This window comes from Homarus americanus, unplaced genomic scaffold (genome assembly GCF_018991925.1).
Source record: "Homarus americanus isolate GMGI-L3 unplaced genomic scaffold, GMGI_Hamer_2.0 scaffold51021, whole genome shotgun sequence".
Taxonomy (NCBI): Eukaryota; Metazoa; Arthropoda; class Malacostraca; order Decapoda; family Nephropidae; genus Homarus; species Homarus americanus.
Window position 1 is genome coordinate 73,589 of NW_024714349.1, and position 22,483 is coordinate 96,071.

At 44.7% G+C, this 22,483-nt stretch overlaps 1 protein-coding gene across 1 annotated transcript; it reads right to left on the minus strand.

Moving 5' to 3' along the window:
• Positions 1 to 12,048: 12,048 nt before the first annotated feature.
• On the minus strand, positions 12,049 to 21,193 carry LOC121878644 (zinc finger protein 628-like). Its single transcript, XM_042384973.1, has 3 exons — positions 21,061 to 21,193; positions 13,599 to 14,558; positions 12,049 to 13,432 (listed from the first exon to the last, which is right to left on the minus strand). Exons 1-3 carry the CDS (start codon positions 21,080 to 21,082, stop codon positions 12,591 to 12,593), a joined length of 1,824 nt encoding a protein of 607 aa, XP_042240907.1. The 5' UTR covers positions 21,083 to 21,193; the 3' UTR covers positions 12,049 to 12,590.
• Between the last annotated feature and the right edge of the window lie 1,290 nt (positions 21,194 to 22,483).

A 22,483-nucleotide genomic window follows, 5' to 3' on the forward strand; every position in this document is an offset into this window, starting at 1 on the left:
TAATATATATATTATTATTATTATCACACACACACACACTCACACACACACACACACACACACACACACACACACACACACACACACACACACACTCACACAAAACAACAAAAACACAAAGATGGAAAATTTTCTCTTCTCTGTAACACTACAAGACGCAAAATACACACTAATTCCAGGTTGTATTGTAGAGTTCTTGTTTTTTCTTCTCTTCCTCTTTCCTTCCTGCCAATGAAGGTAATATTTATTGTGTGTTATAATCGAACACAAACCAGCTTATCAGGGTATCTCATCACGATTTATAGGCTACTAAGCTGTGGGAAGAGAGAGAAGGAAGGTAAAACTATTCACTGGAGTTTTAATACGTGATGGAATGCTGCAGTTGTGTTCTAAAGCTGAGTTTTTACCAGAGTTTCAAAAGCTAAGTGAGATTTTTTTTGTGAAGAAGGATTTAGCTGAGTTGATAGGTGTGTGTGTGTGTGTGTGTGTATTACAAAACAATCAAGTCACTGAGCCAGGTGTGTGTGTGTAATGCAATACAATGATTATATCAAATGTCAGGTGAAATGAAATGGTGGTAGGTGACACACACACACACACACACACACACACACGAAAAACATTACCAGTTAGATCAGGAAACAATAAATAAAATAAACAGACGAAATAAAAAATACAAAATTAAAAAACCAGAAAAATAGATAGCAATTATAAAACAACAAAAACAAAAACAAAAAGAACATCTCCCAAACATAAAAACAAATAAAAACAAAACAATATCAATTAAATCAGATAAGATAAATGTTTTTTTTTTCCAGACGATAAACATTTAACAAAAGTAGATTTTATTAATTCCTCTTAAAAAAAAAACCCAGCAAAAACTTGATTCTTAGATAAACAATGTAGAGTTAAGAAGCACATTTATCATTGGGGCTCCTGAAGGTGGGTATTCTTCCCTCCGTCAGTACCTCTCATTCATGTCTCACCGCGGCTTCTCACCTATTCTCCCAGTGTCTCGCTGTGTTATTGATCGACGAATTTCAGGAGGAATTTCTAAAAACCCTTTATTGTCTATCAGGTTATAAATTATGTTTTTATTTTCGAGGTGTGGTTTGGGAGGGGGTGTGGTTGGGGAGGGGTGTGGTTAGGGGTTGGGGATGTGGTTGGGGGTGGGGTGGTGTTGGGATAGGGGATGTGGTTGGGGTGGGGTGGTGTTGGGGTAGGGGGATGGTTGGGGTGGGGTGGTGGATAGCCTGTCTTCTTTCTCTGTTCTTTCTCTTCTCTCTCTCTCTCTGCTGATGACACGACATTCTTGCCAGTAGTCCAGACCCGTTTGATACCTGTTTGTGATGCTTAAAGAGACCTCACAAGGACCCAGCAGAGGTCACACACACACTCACGACCTAACTTAACCTAACCTAACCTAACCTAACCTAACCTACTACAGGAGAAATGTACAGGTGACGTTGTAATGGGAGAGAGAGAGAGAGAGAGAGAGAGAGAGAGAGAGAGAGAGAGAGAGAGAGAGAGAGAGAGAGAGAGAGAGAGAGAGAGAGAGAGAGAGAGAGAGAGAGAGAGAGAGAGAGACAGAGAGAGAGAGAGAGAGAGAGAGAGAGAGAGATTGATGCGGTGTGATTGATGATGATGAGAGGAGGAGGAGGAGGAGAGGATAACGATAATAATGATAACAATGATGATAATATCGATGATGATGATGATGATGATGATAATAATTATAATAACATCCATACAAAAACTATATACAAAACACACACACACACACACACACACACACACACACACACACACACACACACACACACATATATATATATGCATATATACGAGTACAGTACATCTATATTACATGGTCCACCGTATACACACTGCCACAGGTGCACGACGCAACAGACAGACAGACAGACAGCAGACAGAAACAGACAGACAGACAGACAGAAAATAGACAGAAACAGACAGACAGACAGACAGAAAACAGACAGACAGAAGACAGACAGACAGACAGAAAACAGACAGACAGACAGACAGACAGCCAGACAGACAGACAGAAAACAGACAGACAGACAGAAACAGACAGACAGACAGACAGCCAGACAAACTAGTTATTAACCATATTGTAACACACTCTTAGTCACTCCAGACGCCCAATCACCGAGTATAAATTCTTGATCCACACATAATTGCTTTTAACCTGTAACCATTTAACAAGCCAGGAAATAACATGTAATTAAGATAATAACTAATAAGTAACGAGTATGGTTCACAGAGGGAGAGAAGGGAGTGTCATTAACTCAACTAGTCATTAAGAACTGGATCAACACTGCCACCTGCCATTACTGATACACACGGGTCATTCACAAGCAACATTTTTCATATTTCTCAACGATAAACTTATGCTAATAACTTATAGATAAAACTTGTAAATAATAAAATTGATCTTACTCATTAATGGTAGATAATGTTAAAATAATGTTGATGTTGTAATATCGTATATAAACATTTGTAATCTCCACGAAAATCTATGTCAGTGTGTTTAGATATTGTCACTAATTCCAGATAACGTTAGGGTGTGTAATCTTCAGGTGAAATAAGGTGGGGTGTGTAATCTTCAGGTGAAATAAGGTGGGGTGTGTAATCTTCAGGTGAAAATAAGGGGTGTAATCGTCATGTGATATAAATTTCGTGTACTGTAGCCAGAGACAAGTATACTGGAGGTCAGGTGTTAGATTAGGTTAGGGGTTAGGGATAGTTTAGGTTAGGTTAGGGTTAGGGTTAGTTTAGGTTAGTTAGGTTAGGATAGTTTAGGTTAGGTTAGGTTAGTTAGGTTAGTTTAGTTAGATAGTTTAGTTAGGTTAGTTAGGGTTAGGTTAGGTTAGATTAGGTTAGGTTAGATAGTTTAGGAGGTTAGGGTTAGGTTAGTTAGGTTAGTTAGATTAGTTAGGTTAGGATAGTTTAGGTTAGGTTAGGGTTAGTTAGGGTTAGCTTGGGTTAGGATAGTTTAGGTTAGGGTTAGGTTAGTTAGGTTAGGCAGATTAGGTTAGGTTAGGAGAGTTTGTGTTAGGTTAGGCTAGGGTTAGGGTTAGATTAGAAGTAGGTTAGATAGTTTAGGTTAGGTTGGGTTGTGTTGTTTAGTTTAGGTTAGATAGTTTAGTTAGGTTAGGTTAGGTTAGGTTAGGTTAGTTTAGGTTTGGTTCAGTAGCGTAGTTAATACTGTCCCCTAAGGCGATGTGTAGGGTCCTCTGTTAGGTTAAGTTACATTCACAGTAACATGTAATCCAACACACACACACACACACACACACACACACGCACACACACACGCAAACGCACACGCACTACAGGTTACTAACAGCGGCTGGTTTCTACGTGTCAAATGTCTCGCCTGAGAGTTGGTTAACATTACCTGAATATAAATGACAATTCAGTTCAGTAACCCGATAAACGTGTGTGTGTGTGTGTGTGTGTGTGTGTGTGTGTGTGTGTGTGTGTGTTTGTATGGTCGGAAATAAACGTGTGTGTGTGTGTGTGTGTGTGTGTATGGTCGAAATAAACGTGGGGTGTGTGTGTGTGTGTGTGTGTGTGTGTGTGTGTGTGTGTGTGTGTGTGTTTGTATGGTCAAATAAACGGGGTGTGTGTGTGTGTGTGTGTGTGTGTGTGTGTGTGTTTTATGGTCGGAAATAAACGTGGGTGTGTGTGTGTGTGTGTGTGTGTTTATGGTCGGAAATAAACGTGTGTGTGTGTGTTTGTATGTCGAGAACACTGTGTGTGTGTGTGTGTGTGTGTGTGTGTGTGTGTGTTTGTATGGTCGGAAATAAACGGTGTGTGTGTGTGTGTGTGTGTGTGTGTGTTTGTATGGTCGGAAATAAACGGGGTGTGTGTGTGTGTGTGTGTGTGTTTGTATGGTCGGAAATAAACGTGTCTATGTGTGTGTAAAAAATGCAAAACAAAAATAGAGTTTGGAAAAAATGAAATGATTAATTAGAGTTTAGTTAAATTTATTTGGTTATATCTACGACTCCCCCACACCTCTCCCTCCCCCAACCCCTCCCTCCCCACACCTCTCCCTCCCCTCTCCCTCCCCCCACTCACCCCCCAGGTCCAGGTATACAGTAACACCAGGTGAATAGAGTAACCCCCAGTCTACCTCTTCTCCACCCATTCTACCCACCCACTCCCCACCCACCCTACCCCCCACCTACCCTACCCCCACCTAACCTACACCCCCACCTACCTTATCGACCTACCTAACCCACCTACCCACCCACCACTATCCCACCCATCTCTCGACCCAACGTCCACCCTTCCTCACTTCCCTTCACTCAACCAAGTTCCTCCTCCTCCACCTCTAGATCCCCCTTCATCTCTCTCCTCCCATCTCCCTTCCCTCCTCCCTCTTTTTACCCTCTCCACTTTCCCTCTTCTCCTAAAAACCCCTTCCCCTTCCTCCCTTTCAGCTTCCCCTTCCACTCCCCTTTCTGCCACTATCTCGTCCACCTTTCCCTCCCTCCTCCCCCTCCCCCTCCCTCCCTCGTGTATATGTCCATCTTTACGGTCTTTACCCACCATTATGGTTAGTCTTTGAGGGTGATTAGTCCGGTCTGATGGTCTCCTCAGCGGTCAGACCGATTACACACACACACACACACACACACACACACACACACACACACAGGATTTATTGAACACCCAAAACTGGGCCACCAACAACCATGTCACCATCAACCATACCAAGACCATGGTTATCACATCAACCTCTCCTCCGACATTGTCCCACCTCCTTCCATTACCCTAGGTCCGAAACACACCAGGTTGTAGATTCCACGAAGCTCCTCAGCGTCACCATAGACAACAAACTAAATTGAAAGCACACGTCAGTGAAGCACAATCCTCCAGTTTCCGTCTCCACCTCCTCCGCCGACTCAAGTCCCTCGGAGTTCCTGCACACGAGCTCCTCAGTGTTTACACAACATTCATACTCCCAAGCTCACCTATGCCTCCCCCACCTGGTCTTCCTCCCAGCCACACAACGTAAACACCTAGAAAAAGGCAAAAGAGGCATACAAGATTATTCTCTCCCTTCCTACTCCACATATCAAGAAGCGCTCAACACACTGACCCTTTCGACTCTCACTGACCATCACCACGGCCTCATCTGCAAATTTGGTAAGGAGCTTCCACCATCCCCGACACCGGCCCCTACTACCACCTGAGATCCCCTGTCCGAGAATTGCTGTTCGACACCACAACCGCATCCAGCCCATACGTGCACGAACTGATCGCTATAAGAACAGCCCAGTCCCAACCATTGTAAAATTATCAATAACATGTAATAAATCAGTGTATTCACTCCCAGTAAACACTGCTCCCTACACTGTCACTATGTTGAAATGAACTGTAGTTTGAGCTGATCCCCATCAAAGTTATTATATGTCTTATTTGTGTCACTTATGTTACTTGTATATTATTTGTAATTCGTAACCCATTCCCCAAATATGTAACTGTATATTTTCAGCCTTCTGGCTGCCAAGCTCTTTCAATAAACCGTTAATTATTATTATTATTATTATTACACACACACACACACACACACAGACCAATAATAAGATAGGGTTGGGCATATAATGAACTCTATGAGATTAAGTTTTATAATATCTAATGAAAACATCTCAAGGCAGATTTTTTTTCCATCTACAAAAAAAAACAGGATGATCAACGCCTTGGTAATATCCATCGTCTGGTATACTGGGAATTAAATCATCGTTTAAAAACAGGATGATCAACGCTTTGGTAATATCCATCGTCTGGTATACTGGGAATAAAATCATCGTTTAATTACTGGTGTTGAGTAATGGTCGTAATCTATAACTATGTTCCTGTGTCTGTCTAACTCCTCCATATAGCTATAGACATATATATAGTTCGTATGAGTACGTTAATTGTACCTTACCCAATTTAGTTACGAATCCAAGTCCAAATGTTTCAAAATCACAGATCCTCATTGAACACCTACACGGGCACAGGTGTTACGGTAATAAGCCGACAGGTGAGACAAGGCCAAGATTGGGGGGGTGGCTAAAGACAATTGGGATGGTCAACTGCGATTTACGAGAAGTTAAATAAAAGTTCACTAGATCAGGAAAGGGCGAATGGATGAGGTCAGGAGGTCAGGAGGTGAGGCTGGGTCAGGAGGTCAGGACTCATTAAGATGTCAGGAATTACAGTTCTTACTTTATATCAACTGTTTTAATGGTGTGTCAGTGAGGGAAGAGTGTTGGGAAATCAGAGGTAAAACTGAGGCTTTTTACGTCTGGGAATGAGTGAGTGTTGAGCACCATTAATGAAAGGTGTGTGTGTGTGTGTGTGTGTGTGCGTGTGTAATAATAATAATAATAATAATAATAATAATAATAATAATAATAATGGTTGACCCTCGTGTAACGAGGATGGCCGGTCCTTGGGTCACCTAGGCGTGAATTGGTTTAAGGTGTAGAAGCTGTCGCCAACACAACAACCACACCCTGAGTTAACGAGCTGTATGACGCAGTGTCAGGGAATAGTCCGAGAAGACCGGACAACTCGCCAACTGCACTGGCTAACCATTACCCCGGAACACGATCCACAAATCGATTAACATCCAGGTTCCCAAATACTGCTGGGTAGACAGAGGCAAATGACGTAAAGAAACTTGCCCATAGCTTCACCCTGCCCGGGGATCGAACTCGGGTCCCTCTCTTCAATGGTACACACAAATACACACACAGAAATATCCAGTTTATTATCCTCTACCTTGCCACTATTTAATATCAATAACAATAACCTAACCTAACCTAACCTAACCTAACCTAACCTAACCACCAGGACAACAGAGAGGGTGAACTTGGTGGTCGTGTTCCAGCACTTAAGATCTTTGTCGTTGTGTGAGTTGAGGCGAGATTCTGCCCTTGACTGGGAGGAAAATTGTATTCTGAGAGTGCGTGAGCTGAGAGGGGAGAGGAGGGGGGGAGAGAGGGGGGAGAGGGAGGAGAGGGGAGAGGGAGAAAGGAGGAAGAGGAGGAGGAGGAGGAGGAGGGGTGAGATTCTGTGTTATTAGGAGAAAAATTCTATTGATTTTTACTAAAGGAAATAGATGGTTGTTTAGTCTAATTCATCTTTATTATGATTCTCATGTCACGTTTGTTTGTTTGATTGTTTGTTTGTTTGATTGTATGTTTGTTTGTATGTATGTGTGTTTGTTTGTTTGTTTAATTGTAGAAACAAGATTAAAACAATGATTAAAGATAAATACGAGGGAGCAATACAAAGAAGAAGAAGAAGAGAGAGAGAGAGAGAGAGAACGAAATCGAGGAGGAGGAAGGAAAAGAAGGATGAGTAAGTGGAGGAAAGGAGGAAGGAGGAGGTAGGAGGAAGAGGCAGGAGGAGGTAGGAGGGATAAGAGCCGTAATCTGTGGCCGTGTTGTGGGTAGCGGAGCGTTAGATCACCGCGATTAGCCGACTCCTTCAGATATCCAGGTACACTGTTTAGTTACGGCACACACACACACACACACACACACCTCGATACTCCATCCCCCGACCACTACCCACCTGACGAAGACCTGCCCTCCGATCTCTCTTACGTCGTTTTCTAGATCGTGTGGAGGGCGTTCATCACCTCCAGAAGGCCACCAGTTATACGACAAGATACTATGTCACACAGCTGAACGGGTCTTTAAGTCGGGGAGCAAGGGAGGGGGAGGGAAGTGTGGGGTGGGGGGGGGAGAGGGAAGTGAGCTGCAACCCCTAACTCCCCCTCCCTCCCCCTCCCCCTACTCCCAGTTTGATGATCTGTCAGTTTATAGGTATTTTATTTCATGGTTTTGGGTGGATTTTGTTTTTTGTTTCTCTACTGAGGGATTTGTAGTTTGTCTCTGTTAGCTCAAGAGGACCTCAAGATGTTGGCGAGGTTCACTGAAGGTGTTTATAATGCACCATTAAGTCGACAGTCTGTGGCGAGTGGCAACGTTGGTCGCGGACTAATAATTGGTGATGACCTCAGATGACCTCCTGCGGTAATCGGCCTCGGCAGCGTGACCGCCTAGACAACTGCCATCACTCTCACAGCGCAGCGCCCACCACACTCACTCTCACCGCCACCGCCGCCGCCCCTACTGCTGCTGCTGCTGCTGCTGTGACCTCTGTTGCTGTGACCTTCTGTACCGCTGCTGTTGTGGCCTCTGTACTGCGGCTGTTGTGGCCTCTGTACTGCGGCTGTTGTGGCCTCTGTACTGCGGCTGTTATTGGTACCTGTGTGGTGGTGGTGCTGTTGCCGCTGCTTCGACTGCTGTTGATAAAGACGCTATAGCTGTCTCTATTGCTGTTATTTTCAATGTTTCCTCTGCTGTTGTTGCTGCTGCCTCTCTTTCTATTGCTGCGTCTTGGGGTCGTGTGTGGGGGAGCCGTTCAATAAAACTTAGCAAATCAATACACAGTGACCATTTCCTCTCCAAATAGACAGTTCTCTCTGACTCAAAGCAAACTAACTTTCAAAGCTACTTCATTTCAGATGGTTCCTGAAGGTGGAGGAGCCAGCCGTCACGACCACGAGCAGGCATGTAGTCAAGTACCTGTAAACACGACTAATGAACAACCTGAAGAACCTGTCCATCAATTAGGTTCGCCCCACAGTGCCGAGGAGTCGTTGATGGTCCTCAGATATTCGCGAGATATTCCTGAAATGCTTTATAGTTAGTGCCAGTGTGTGTGTGGGTGTGGGGTGGGAGGGGGTTATGGGGAGTGTTGTGTGCGAGAATTTGTGTGGGAGGGTTTGTGTGGGTCGTGTGTCGTGTGAGGTCGGTCGTGTGGGGGTCTGTGGGGGTCGTGTGAGGGTCTGTGAGGGGGTCGTGTGAGGGGTGTGTGGGGGGGTGGGGGGGTCGCGTGGGGGTGGTTGTGTAGGGTATACAAAACTGTTGTCTTTTGTGGTCGAGTCTCTAGTCTTTAGTTGATGATGAAGGAAAAGACTCCTGTTGCATCGTGGAACCCCACACACACAGACACACACACACACACACACAGACACACACACACACACACACACACACACACAGAGACACACACACACACACACACACACACACAGACACACACACACACACAGACACACACACACAGACACACACACACACACACACACACACACACACACACACACACACACACACACACACACACACACACACACACACACACACACACACACACACAGACACACAGACACACACACACACACACACACACACACACACACACAGACACACACACACACAGACACACACACACACACACACACACACACACACACACAGACACACACACACACACACACACACACACACACACACACAGACACAGACACACAGACACACACACACACACAGACACACACACACACACACACACACACACACACACAGACACACACACACACACACACACACAGACACACACACACACACAGACACAGACACACACACACACAGACACACACACACACACAGACACACACACACACAGACACACACACACACACACAGACACACACACACACACACACACACACACACACACACACACACAGACACACACACACACACACACACACACAGACACACACACACACACACACACACACACACACAGACACACACACAGACACACACACACACACACACACACACACACACACACACACACACACACAGACACACACACACACACACACAGACACAGACACACACACACACACACACACACACACACACACACACACACACACACACACACACACACACACACACACACACACACACACACACACACACACACACACACACACACACAGACACACACACACACACACACACACACACACACACACACACACACAGACACACACAGACACACACACACACACACACACACACACACACACACACACAGACACACACACACACAGACACACACACACACACACACACACACACACACACACACACACACACAGACACACACACACACACACACAGACACAGACACACACACACACACACACACAGACACAGACACACACACACACACACACACACACTACTTTATTCCCCACAACTATTATTCCAAGCGAGTAGTGTTGTAAGTTTACATACCGGCCTAGACTACACCTAAGGGACAGGTGATCACGGGGTCACAGCACCAGGAAGGAGTCCCCGCGTCTCTCACACCAACAGAAACCCAGAAAATTACACCGACTGAGATAATTTGACGTAGAGACTAAATAACCTGAAGATTAATCACCCTTACCTAACCTAACCCTATAGGTAGAGTTAGTGTCATCCATTTTCTAGTTAACATACGGGTCCAGGTTCTTTAGTAACATTATCAACAGGTAAAAGGGCCATGTTCATCGAAATATTTAAAACACACACACACACACACACACACACACCTTCTCTACTCACTGGGCTCTATACGTCGAGGATGAAGACTCTGGCACTCAATTTCTGGAGCTTCTTCGGTACCTCTTCAGGGCTCAGACCACCCACCAGGGCAGTAACCAGCACGAGTAGAGGAAGTGGTGACGTGTGTGCCTCCGACCACCTCAGAAGGAAGACTGATTTTACCCTCACTGGCCTTCACTAACCCACGTCGACTATGGGTAAACAAAGTGACCAATCAGCACAGAGATCTAACATAACTACCCAATGACTAGTTTATGAGTTCCAACTAGGACAGAATGGTTAATCTTCAAGTGAAAGAATCAGGTGAATCATATCTTTTTTTTTCATAAGGTTTTAATATTTATTTTATCTATTCAATGTTTTATATAAATTAGAGTTTGACTGAAAGGTTTATGTAGTGAGGGAATGGTGCCTGAATGCTGTGATAGACCGCTAGGATTTGCTGTACGTGTATGCTGCTGTTCTGAGGGCTGTTTATCTCCTCCCACAGTCACAGCACTAACAGCAACGGTGAGGGAGAGTTTGTGTAACAGATTAAATTGGTTTTGTTTTAATTGGTTTTTTTCTATTTCATCTCCTCCCTCTCTCTCTCTCTCCCTCCTCCCTCCCCTCTCCTCTCTCTCTCCTCCCCTCCTCTCCTCTCCCTCCCTCCCTCCCTCCCTCTCTCCCTCTCATCTATCATACTTTAAAAAATCTTTCTCACGCTCTACAAATATTACTGAATTGTCTGAGGTTAAGCAAGTTATTTTTCCTCCATACTCGTGCGCGTTTTACTTCCTGTGTGTGTGTGTGTGTGTGTGTGTTTAGGGACGAGTTAGTAAATGTATGTGTGTATATCTGTCTGTCTGTCTGTCTGTCTGTATCTCTGTCTGTCTGTCTGTCTGTCTGTATCTCTGTCTGTCTGTCTGTCTGTCTGTATCTCTGTCTGTCTGTCTGTCTCTCTGGGGATTTACCTGACCAGTTATCCCAATTAGGAAGTTAAGGTCCCGTAGATTCCTCTCTTTCTCACTCTCTTACTTCTTTCTCACTCTATCTCTCTCTTTCTTTATCTTTTTCTATGTCTCTTTAGTTCTCTCTTACTATCTCTCTCCTTCTCGCTTTCTTTCTTTCTTCTTAAAGGAGGAAGAAGAAAAATAAGAGGAGGAGGAGGAGAAGAGAGGTGTATAGAGAGGGGGGGTGAAAGGAAGAAGGAGGAGGAGAAGAGAGAGAGGGAGGAGAAGAGAAGAGAGAGAGGGAATAAGAAGGAGGAGAGAGAGACAGAGAGATATAGATGGAGAGGGGAGGGGTCACACAACAATGCAAGACTCGCCTGTATATTATAAGGTGACCCGCCAGGTGTACAGAAGGCCCTCACGTATTACATATTTCTCAATGTGTAATTATGTTGTTAAATAATTATACCATGTCTTGTTCATAGCTCTACGTCAAGGTGTGAGGGAGGGGGTTGTGGGGGTTGTGGGGAGGGGTGGGGAGGAGTGAGGGGTGGGGAGGTAAGAAAGGGGGTGGCACATACTTTATAATATACAAGTAAAACACATCATCATATCTAGAAATTTATTAAAAACAGATGAAAATAAATACACTTTAACACTACAATATTGCACATCCAGCCTCTCACTTTGTTTATACATTTAATAAAAGAAACTATAAACTCCAGGAATTAACAAGAGGTCAAGTACACAACACGATGATGATATGAGGATTAAAATGTGGCTTTCTGGCCTTGGAAACAAAAGACGGTCGTGAAAATGCTCGAGAACCTCTTTGTTGTGTTACTGTGACATAAATATATAAATGATTTGAATATTCATAGACGATCTAAACCTAACCACTGCATCTTAAAAACCCTTCTATGTACAGATAGATTATTATTTCTATAAGTATTCTAAAAGAAATTTGATCCACCATAAATAAGAAAGGATTTAATCTTATTGGTATGGTTGATGTGTTTTTTTCTCTCTCTCTAATTTAAAGCTCAGAAGTAAAACATAGTAAAGCTATATAGGAAAATTTGTCTACGGGAGAAAACAAAATAACATCGCATATAATTCTTTCCCCGGCATCTATACTACGACCATCAGGCTACCTGTTTATTACACTCACTTCATTCTCTCCACTTCTCTTATTATTTCTTATTTTCTCTTCCTCACCATTATTAGGAATAATTTGTACCTCCTCCTCCTCCTCCTCCTTCACCCCCTCCTTCACCCCTTCTTTTTTTTCTTCTTCCTCTCCATTTTCCTCAGACTTGGAACCAGTTTTAATGTGTTTCGCAGACAGGATCGTGGGTGAGGGAGACAGAGTGTGATCCTGTGTGGATTTGAGTAAATTGTCGAGTGAGAATTTTTGATACGAGTGTGTGTGAGTGATGACGGAGGACGAGGAACCTGACGAAGCAGTCGACGACGCGGAGGAGGAGGAGGAGGAGGAGGAGGAGGAGGAGGAGGAAGGCCCTGACGAAGTATGAGAGGAGGATTTAATGATGGAGTGTGATTTCGTCGCGAGTGGAGTTTCTCTGTGAGTGAGGGAGGGGAGGGAGCCTGGTAGCTGAGGTGTGGTAACTGTGGCTTTTTCGTGGTGAGTCTGAGGGGCGCCATATTTGTCTGGAGGTGATGGAGGGATGCTTCTCTCAGGAGACTCTGAGGTGAGGGGCCTCTCTGGTGAGGGTGAGGTATTTACGACGATAGGGGAGGGAGGTAAGGATGGTAGAGGACTCGGAGTGCGTGAGAAACAATGTGAGGTGGACGGTGAGGGAGGAGGTGAAGTGGTTGGTGGAGACTGTGAGGTGGAGGGGGTGAAAGAGGAGAATATGGGTGGGGTGGAGGCGGCCGCTGGAGTGAGTGGAGTGTCTGAGCCACTCGTGGACGCCGGTGAGGTGAGGGACGCTGGGAGGGACGCCAGGTGCCGCTCTGTCCTCTTCATCTCTGGAAGAAAATCAATTGATCTATAACAAGTGAAGAGTATTCAGTGTGTGTTGAGGTGCATAAATCAGCGATGGGCTTCTGTGTGTGTATATAGTCTGTTTATATGTGTTAAGTTGTATTTGACACATTAGTGTGTTATAGTAAAGAAGAGCAGCACAAGACCTACCTGCGTGTAGTAGTGCGTGGTTGCGGAGGTTGGTGAGTTTGCTGAAGCCTTTACCACAGACGGAGCATTTGTGGGGCCACTGGCCGTTGTGGACGAACATGTGGGAGCGAAGATCTCCTGGGGTGGGGAAGGAGCGGGTGCACAGCGAACACTTGTGTGGCTTCTCCTTGACGTGGGTCATCTTGTGGTAGTAGAGGTTGGAGGACGCCGTGAACCTCTTCCCGCACACGCCACACTGGTGAGGCTTCTCGCCACTGTGGATCCGTCGATGTGTGTTGAGTGAGGAGCTCGTCGAGAAGCCTTTACCGCACACGTCGCACACGTGTGGCTTCTCGCCTGTGTGGGTCCTCATGTGCCGCTTGAGTAACGACGGCCGATCAAAGGCCTTCCCGCACTCCGAGCACGGCAGCATCGTCCGCTCCCGCCGCTTGGCAGGAGCCACCGTGAATGTCACCTCACTGCTGCCCGCCACCGTGCTGGTGTTGACCGCTGTATGGGATACGCTACAGCTTGGTGCCGCTACTGACGAAGGTGCTGTTAGATTTAGAGTAAATGAAGGTCTCCTGGGTGGCTCTGGGTCTGTCATATTTAGTCCAAACGGTGACTGTCTTAGCGGAAAGAATGCCGAGGAGGATGACGGGAAAGGTGAGATCGGGGAATTGGTTGCTGGGGAAGGCGGTGAAGGAGAACGAAGAGGCAACTGTTCTTCAACCTTGCGTTTAACAGCGCCTCTATTTGACAGCCCTAGCGGGGGTGAGGACGGGGCGGTGAGGAGAGACCGGGAGAGATCCAGCGGCGCCTCCGACATGATGGAGTCGATTGTGTGGCGGTAGAGTGAGGATCGGAGCAGCGTCAGCGCCGGCAGGAGCAGCGTGTCTTCTCCCCCCATGTCCGGCAGCAGGAAGGCGAGCAATCTCTCCCCAGGGGCTACCTCCCGCACCACCTCAAACACCACAGATCCTGGGGGGGGCGGGGGAAGAGGAAGTGATCAGATAAAAAAGAAAGACAAGAACTAACAGAGGATAATCACACCTCATGCATACTCACCAGCCTTAAGTTAACCCTGAAAGGAAAATTGATCAGCAAGATTAACCCCCGCGAGCATCACTTAAGAATTACCGACATCGTTACAATAAATGCAGATTTTTTCTCTTCATCATCAGTTCCTCCTTGAAAATCCCCAAAAGAAAGTGTCACGATTTTCCCCCAAAGTGTGAGGCGGGTGACCAACACTCCTCAGGTGCGAGAGAGGAGGACTGAGGTAAAAACGAGGCTCACGGTCGAGTGGGTCAGTAAACAGGAGATGTTCGGAGCCGGGACGTGAGGCTGGACCAACTCTCGTCAACTCCCCGAACAAAGAAAAAAAAATAAATTAATAAAAAAAAGAAAAAAAAAAGCCAATCATCAAACAAAAAATAAATAAGTAGATAAAAAATAATAATAAATAATCGGTGTATAAATAAGTAGGTAAATATCCATACAGTATCAAGACTCAACTAGACCACCGCCAGCTCTCGTGTCATCCAGCCGACCTCCAGGACACACAAGATGCCAAGATATCACAGAATGTCTTTAAAATTCCATCATAGAGACAAGGAAGGGCAGGCGACTCGTTACTCCAGGATTTATGAGTGGACCGGATATTGCCCCACCGTATAAGGCTGGCGGAAAGTATAGTGAGGGGGGGAAGGGTATAGTGAGGTGGGTGAGGGGTATGGTGAGGTGGGGGAGGGGTATGGTGAGGAGGGTAAGGGGGGGGTAAAGAGGTGGAAGAGAGGACATGGTAAGTGGGGGAAGGGAAAGAGGGTGTGTGTTTCTGTGTGTGTGTGGAAGGCACTATAAGGAGTGGATGTATAGTACAGTTAACCCAAGCACCACCGCCCCCACACCTTTACCTGGTAATACTTGGTAAATTCAGGCTGCATGTAATGGCGATTGTGATTGGTGGATCTATTTTCGGCTGTATAACTATTAAACAATCCAAAGGTAGGATTTGTATAACACTAAACTATTCATCGTTAGTTATGATCACGAGAAGTTTCAGAATGTTGGTATATTTGACGAAAATTCGGTGTGAGAATCGTGTGGCAGCTCTGGTTGTAGGGAAGTTACTGATCAAAAATACGTATATATGGGTTATTTAGTTTATATATCTATTTAATCATCGTATCTTTAATTCTAATATAAAAACAAAATCAGATACTAAATATTAATTGAAAATAAAAGAAAGGGAGAAAGAAATATATACGAATAAATTAACAGAGACAAGAAGAATATAAACGTTTTGTTATCAGGAGACGCGAGTGTTTGAGTGTCTCTTCATGACGGCTATAGAGAGTTATTATTGTTTTAGGAATTTATAGATCTCAATAAATATAGGCAAATATAATAGTCTTGTGGAATTATTTAGTTTATTATTATTTTGTTGTTGTTTTAAGGAGTGTTATAGGTTAAAGGGTGTTTCCATAATGTAGTTTAATTAAAAGAAACAGACGTAGTTATGAAAATCGACAGAGATACAGAGTTAGTGGGTGAAGATTGAAGTCATGTGAAGAGTAAAGGAGATATTTCAACGCTTTGGTAGAAAGGAAAGTGAGGAAGAATTTGGGTACTTTCTACACACACACGGAGAAAGGGAGGACGTACCGTTACTTAATGACGGAGAAAGTTATACAGATTAAAGGAATATTAAAAAAAGGAAGTAGTGATATACTGTATATATATATAAACAGGGAGAAGTAAAAGAGAGAGAGAGAGAGAGAGAGGTAAGAGAGAAAGATATAAGTAATAGAGAGAGAGAGATAAGTAAGAGAGAAAGAGAGAAGTAAGAGAGAAAGATATAAGTAATAGAGAGAGAGAAAGAGAGAGAAAGAGAGAGAAGTAAAACAGTAGAGTGACCTGGGTGGTGTTATCAAGGAGATCAGGACGTTGCGGTAAGTAGTAGTCCACGAGGCGCTAACGTGTTGGTATGCTAACGATGCTGCCAGCGATCTCTCCCTGTAGGAGCTTGAGGGACCCTGAATAAGGACCGCCGTGTATCCTATGGTGCCAAGGGCTGTGAGGTCTGTCCGTAGTGGAATTTGGACCTAAGAATCATCGTAAGAATCCTCGTATCTTCGTCTCTCGTGGAGTGTGAGGGGAGGAGTGGGAAGGGGGGAGTGAGGAGGGGGGTCGAGAATGGAGTGTGAGGGGTCTGAGGGGAGGAGGGGGAGGAGGGGTCAGAGAATGGAGTGTGAGGGGTCTGGGGGGGGAGGAGGGGGAGGGAGGGAGGGGTCAGAATGGAGTGTGGGGTCTGAGGGAGGGAGTGAGGAGGGGGTCAAGAATGGAGTGTGAGGGGTCTGAGGGGAGGAGGGAGTGGAATGGGGGTCGAGAATCAAGAATTTGCACTTTATATTTCTGGGAATTATGGTATTAGTTGTGACTGGTCGGGGATGTTGTCATAAGAGATTCTCAACCCAAACATCGTACCTGTGTGTCTTGTGTCAAGTCTCTTACAACAGGTCCAGGGTGTTGTAGTGAGGGATCTTCTTCTCGGAGTAGCTTTGAACCCCAGCAGGTGGAGGGGTAGGAGGAGGAGGAGGAGGAGGAGGAAGAGTAGGAGGAGGAGAAGGAGGAGGAGGAGGAGAATAAGAAGAATAAGAAGTAAGAAGGAAGAAGGAGAGGAGGAGAGAGAGAAGAATAAGAAGTAGGAGAAGGAGAAGGAGAAGAAGGAGAAGGAGAAGAAGAAGAAGAAAAAAGAAGAAGAAGAAGGGGGAGGAGGAGGAGGCGGGGGCAGTAACCACCATTCTCCAGTACATTACCAATCATTTACGACGATTTTGTGACATCTTCGTCTGAGGCTTTTTTTTGTCTTTTTTCATTTATTTATTTTTTTAATCGTGGAGAAATTCGAACCCAAAACCTGACTCTGTTTTTCTCGTAATATCTATCTTAAGGTAACACTGTTCTGCGTGATGGTTCGGCAGTGTATAAAACTTTACGGTCTTTCTTCACCCTTAAGCCCTCTGGTGGTGGTAATAGAAAGAGAAACTAATTAGTATTGACGTCAGCACACTTCTACAACTTATTACAGGAATATACTATTTACTTTTCATCGTGTTTGAAGGTTTAAAGGGATCTGATTGTCTGTTGTATTAGTGTTTCTTTTACTTATGGTTTTAGTATCCTTAAAGGGGATTAGATTCGTTGTTTTTGAGATGGCTAAATGTAATGGGCCCCTGTCTCATCAACTGAACATATTATATAAATGGGTCAATACATCTGATATTATATTCAGATTCACCACCCAGTAACTTTCCACTGTCTATGAGTAAGACATGAGTTGGACACGTGAGCGGGCAACTCTCCCAAGAGAGCGAGACCCATAGCTCAGCATTTCTGTAAACCCGCACAGCGAGGTTCTCACAGTCAGTAGCTCACCTCAGCTTATATCGTAAGGACGTGACCTAACGTTTATAATACATAAACGCCGTCCCCTTCTCATTCACTCCTAGACAGTGAGACTTACGGTCGATCTACACTCAGGAATTATATATACAACCTTTTATAATAAAACAAAGGAACTACCGTTTGGGTTTCGTTACTTAAAACCCAAATATAAATATATATGAACGGACTGGTTAATTGCACAAGCAGCGGATTCATATAGGTGGCAGCGGTGGGATACGGATTCTTCAAACTGGTAGTCGTATCATCGGTCTGTGTTTTGTGAAAAAACAGAAAACACACAACAGTGACGCGTTACATAATCCGAGTGTTTAAATCTATATCCCGTATTAAGACGATATTTAGTGAGTGCTCCTTATCTCTGTCACATACAAATACGTGCAGAATTCGTAATATACATATAATACAGCCTGCTAGTGAAATACCAATTGTTAGTCCTGATTACCCCCATTTGATTGTCTTTTGTTTTACTTATACACTTAGGATCCTAATGGGGGGGATTAGAATCATCATTTGGCGGGTGTAGAGAATGATCCGATTGTCTATTGTTTTATGAATCCCTTAACTTTATTTCCTCTGGTTAGAAAATCCGATTAAAATCCTCTCTCACGGGGTGTAAAGGATCAGATCGTTTAAAGTTGCTCTGTGTTTTAATCCCAGGTTGTGGTTTGGGATTCTTCTATAATATTATGTGTAGGTTCTGTACCTAGATGGCGTGGGTGATGCTCTATTATTATTATTATTATTATTATTATTATTATTATTATTATTATTATTGGCGTATATCAATATTATCATCAATACTATTAAAATTATCACCGAAATTATATAGACAAAAATTTAACTGGAAAAGAAATACCGAAAACGACGTAAACAAAATCAATCTGAACCAAAGTACCGAAAGATAAATAAATAAACACATCTAAACACCGAAAACAAGGTAAACAAGACGACTAAAGACCTTCTCTTACTACTGTTTGACACCACAACAAAGACTCACCACTAAGACTCACCCCTCCCACCTGTGGTTTGTGGTCTAGGTGGGTTAAGGAGGCTGGCTAGGAGGGTTTAGTAGTGGAGTCTTTCAAGGTCTGGGAGCGGTGGACGTTCTTTGTAGCGTTGAAGTTTATGTCATCGCTAATGGATACCTCTGAGTGTGTCGCCCCTTTATGTCTGTCACAGCTAATGGTAGACGTGAGGAGGAGGAGGAGGAGTAAGAGGAGGAGTAGTAGAAGGAGTAGGAGAAGGAGGAGGAGGAGTAGTAGTAGTAGAAGGAGTGGGATAAGGAGGGCGCTTGTGTTTGATATGTGTAGAATAATAAAACGCTTCAGTTACAGATAGTCATTTGTTTTTCTTCTTCGTAATGCATAAAACGACAGATGAACTTGTTCCATTTGGATGCTTTTAGTGGCAACCTAATTAACTTGTAAATGGAAATGGTTAATTCTCATCTTGTCTTGAATTTATTACGAATTGAAAAATACTCTAAATAAGTTGTTGCATATTTTGACGGCTTGTCAGTTGTCATTATAGTTTGGCTGACCTCAGATGGGAGACTCACCTTCTGTCGTCTATAGTTTTTATTCCGTTTATACAACACTTGGAAACAAATAACAGTCATATTACCTTATTTGTAGTGTAGAATCGATCTAAAAACACTACAGATAGACCTTAGAAGAAGCATTAGTTTGTTTACATCAGGATATTGAGTCTCTTGTAGTGTTTATGTTGACAGTTAGTGAGAATTATGCTTTACTTTTTATCTGTTTATGGGGACCAGCTCACACGGGGTTGGTTGATTTGCTGTTTTGTAAAAGTTGTTTAGTTTCGTTTTTAATTATCCTGTTTATTTGTTAATGTAGTTCCAATTTTGTAACCTAACGTAATCTATCGACACTATTAGGATTGGAAGCCCATTACGACTAATCTCAGTGGGTAGTTTAGCGTGGATTCTAATAGGACTGGGGCCTGTTAGAACTGGGGCCTAATAGAACTGGGGCCTATTCAACTGCCACGATAACTAAATCCCTTCCACTTCCTTCTGTTTCCCCCTTTTCTTTCTTCTCCTCTTTTCTCCGTTTTTCTCTCCCACCTCTCCCTCTCTCTGTCTTCCACATTTCACTTCTAATTGTTTATTCATTATTTCCATCTCTTCCTCTCTTATTTTATTCCCCCCCCTCTCTCTCTTTCTCTCTTCTTATCCTTTTACTATTATCATATATCTTCCCTTCTTCTTTCGTCTCCCGTTTCTCCTTCCTTTCCTTCCTCTTTGTTCCGCCCTCTTTCCTAGCTCCTCCTTCTCCTAGCTCCCATTTCTCCTTCTCCTAGCCCCTCCTTCTCTACTTCCTCCTCCTCCTGTACTTCCTCCTTCTGTAATCCACCCTCCTCCTCCTCCTCCTCCTCCTCTAGGCCCCACCCACTCAGTCTCCGCCCAATCAAGTCCCCTCTCTCCCATCTTCCGTCTCCTCGGGCACTACACCGTCCACGTGCCGCCACCTCAACACGCGCCACTTCCGCCGTCTGCCACCCACGCGCCGTCACCACCCACTCATCCACCCACCCCTCCCACACATCCGGCGTGGAACAACCTCCGACCACTGTCTCCCACCATTACTTAACCCGGAAACAAGTGGCGTGTGTCTGTCGCGTGCCTTATGGGAAATCTGACCTGAAATCCAAACTAAACCGATTTGTAAGTGAGATTTAATTAATATATACTAATTAAAATAAAAGACAGGATTTATCTAGTGAAAAAAATTAATTTATAAGATAACAAAGATAAATTAGACGTAGATGTTCCCACCATTACGTGAACCTGAACTAAGTGGAGTGTGTCGGTAGTGAACAAGTATGGGAGATATGATACACCTAATATATGTAATACGTTATCAGATGGTGTAACCTGAATAAGAATCAAATGTTATATGTATGTAAGTATGTATACCTGACACACACACACACACACACACACACACACACACACACACACATACACTTACTGACTCAGCTGACTCACCCCTGACTCTGGAGGCGACCATATTGACTTGAGGTGAGAAGTGGAGGGCAATATTGATGAACCTGACCCAATTGCACAGTCTGACTCGGCCAGTCGTCCTCTCACACACCTCGTCATAGCTCCCGTAACGCTGTCTGGGCTGTAAAGGAGAGAGAGGGAGAGTTAACGGTGGTGAGAGAGTGTTGGGGGAGAGGGAGGGAGGGGGAGGGGTGGGGGAGGGGTGGTGGGGGAGAGGTGGTGGGGAGGGAGTATTGGGGAAAGGGAGAGGGATTTGGTGGGGAGAAGGAGACGGAAATGGTGGGGATAGGAGGTTGATGGGGGAGGGGGGTGGATTTAGTGGGTGGGAGTGAGGAAGAGACAGTGGGGAGAGTGTGGACAAGAGATAGGTTAACTACACGCAGCCAAATATTCTCTTAAATTACGAGAGAATAACACATCAAGGAGAGAAAACATCGACTTATTATTGTAATTATCTCATAACACACACTTACCCCCCACACACACACACACACACTAATGGTTGACCCTCGTGTAACGAGGATGGCCGGCCCAAGGACCACCTAGGCGTGAATTTGTTTAAGGTGTAGAAGCTGTCGCCAACACAACAACCACACCCTGAGTTAACGAGCTGCATGACCCAATCTCAAGGAATAGTCCGAGAAGACCGGACAACTCGCCAACTGCACTGCCTAACCATTATCCAGGAACACGATCCGCAAATCGATTAACATCCAGGTCTCCAATTACTGCTGGGTAGACAGAGGCAAATGGCGTAAAGAAACTTGCCCATAGCTTCACCCTGCCCGGTAATCGAACCTGGAACCACTCGCTTGCGAGGCGATCATGCTGACCATTACACCACAGGTCACCCCACCCTCCACCCACCTCCTACACACACACACACACACACACTCGCCCCCCACACCCCCACCCACCCCTTCACCCGTTCCCCTCTTCACCCAGATGAATAATTTCCCCCCTTTATGACCCGGTGTATCTGTATAAATAGCCCGTAATAGCGTGGGTTAAGAGCCTGTCGACTAGCTCATGCAAGGCTAATGTCTGTCTGTCTCTCTGTCTCTCTGTCTGTTCTTGTGGCGATATATGGACGTCTTATGGAGTTTCTTTGTTATTGTTTCTGTGGAGTGATACGGGACCTTCTTGTTAGACAGACACAAAGACAGACAGATGGATAGACAGACAGAGAGACAGCCAGATAGAGTCACCCTCCGGCTCCTCGTGCATGAAACAATTCGAGAAATGTGGACCGGTCGAGTGTAGTCTTCTAACGGTGGAGGACGAGGAGGAGGAGGAGGACGAGGAGGAGGAGGAGGAGGAGGAGGAAGAAGGGGAAGAAGAGGAGGAGGAGGAGGAGGAGGAGGAGGATGGCACGGGGTGGGTGAAGCAATAAAGTGGCAGTAAA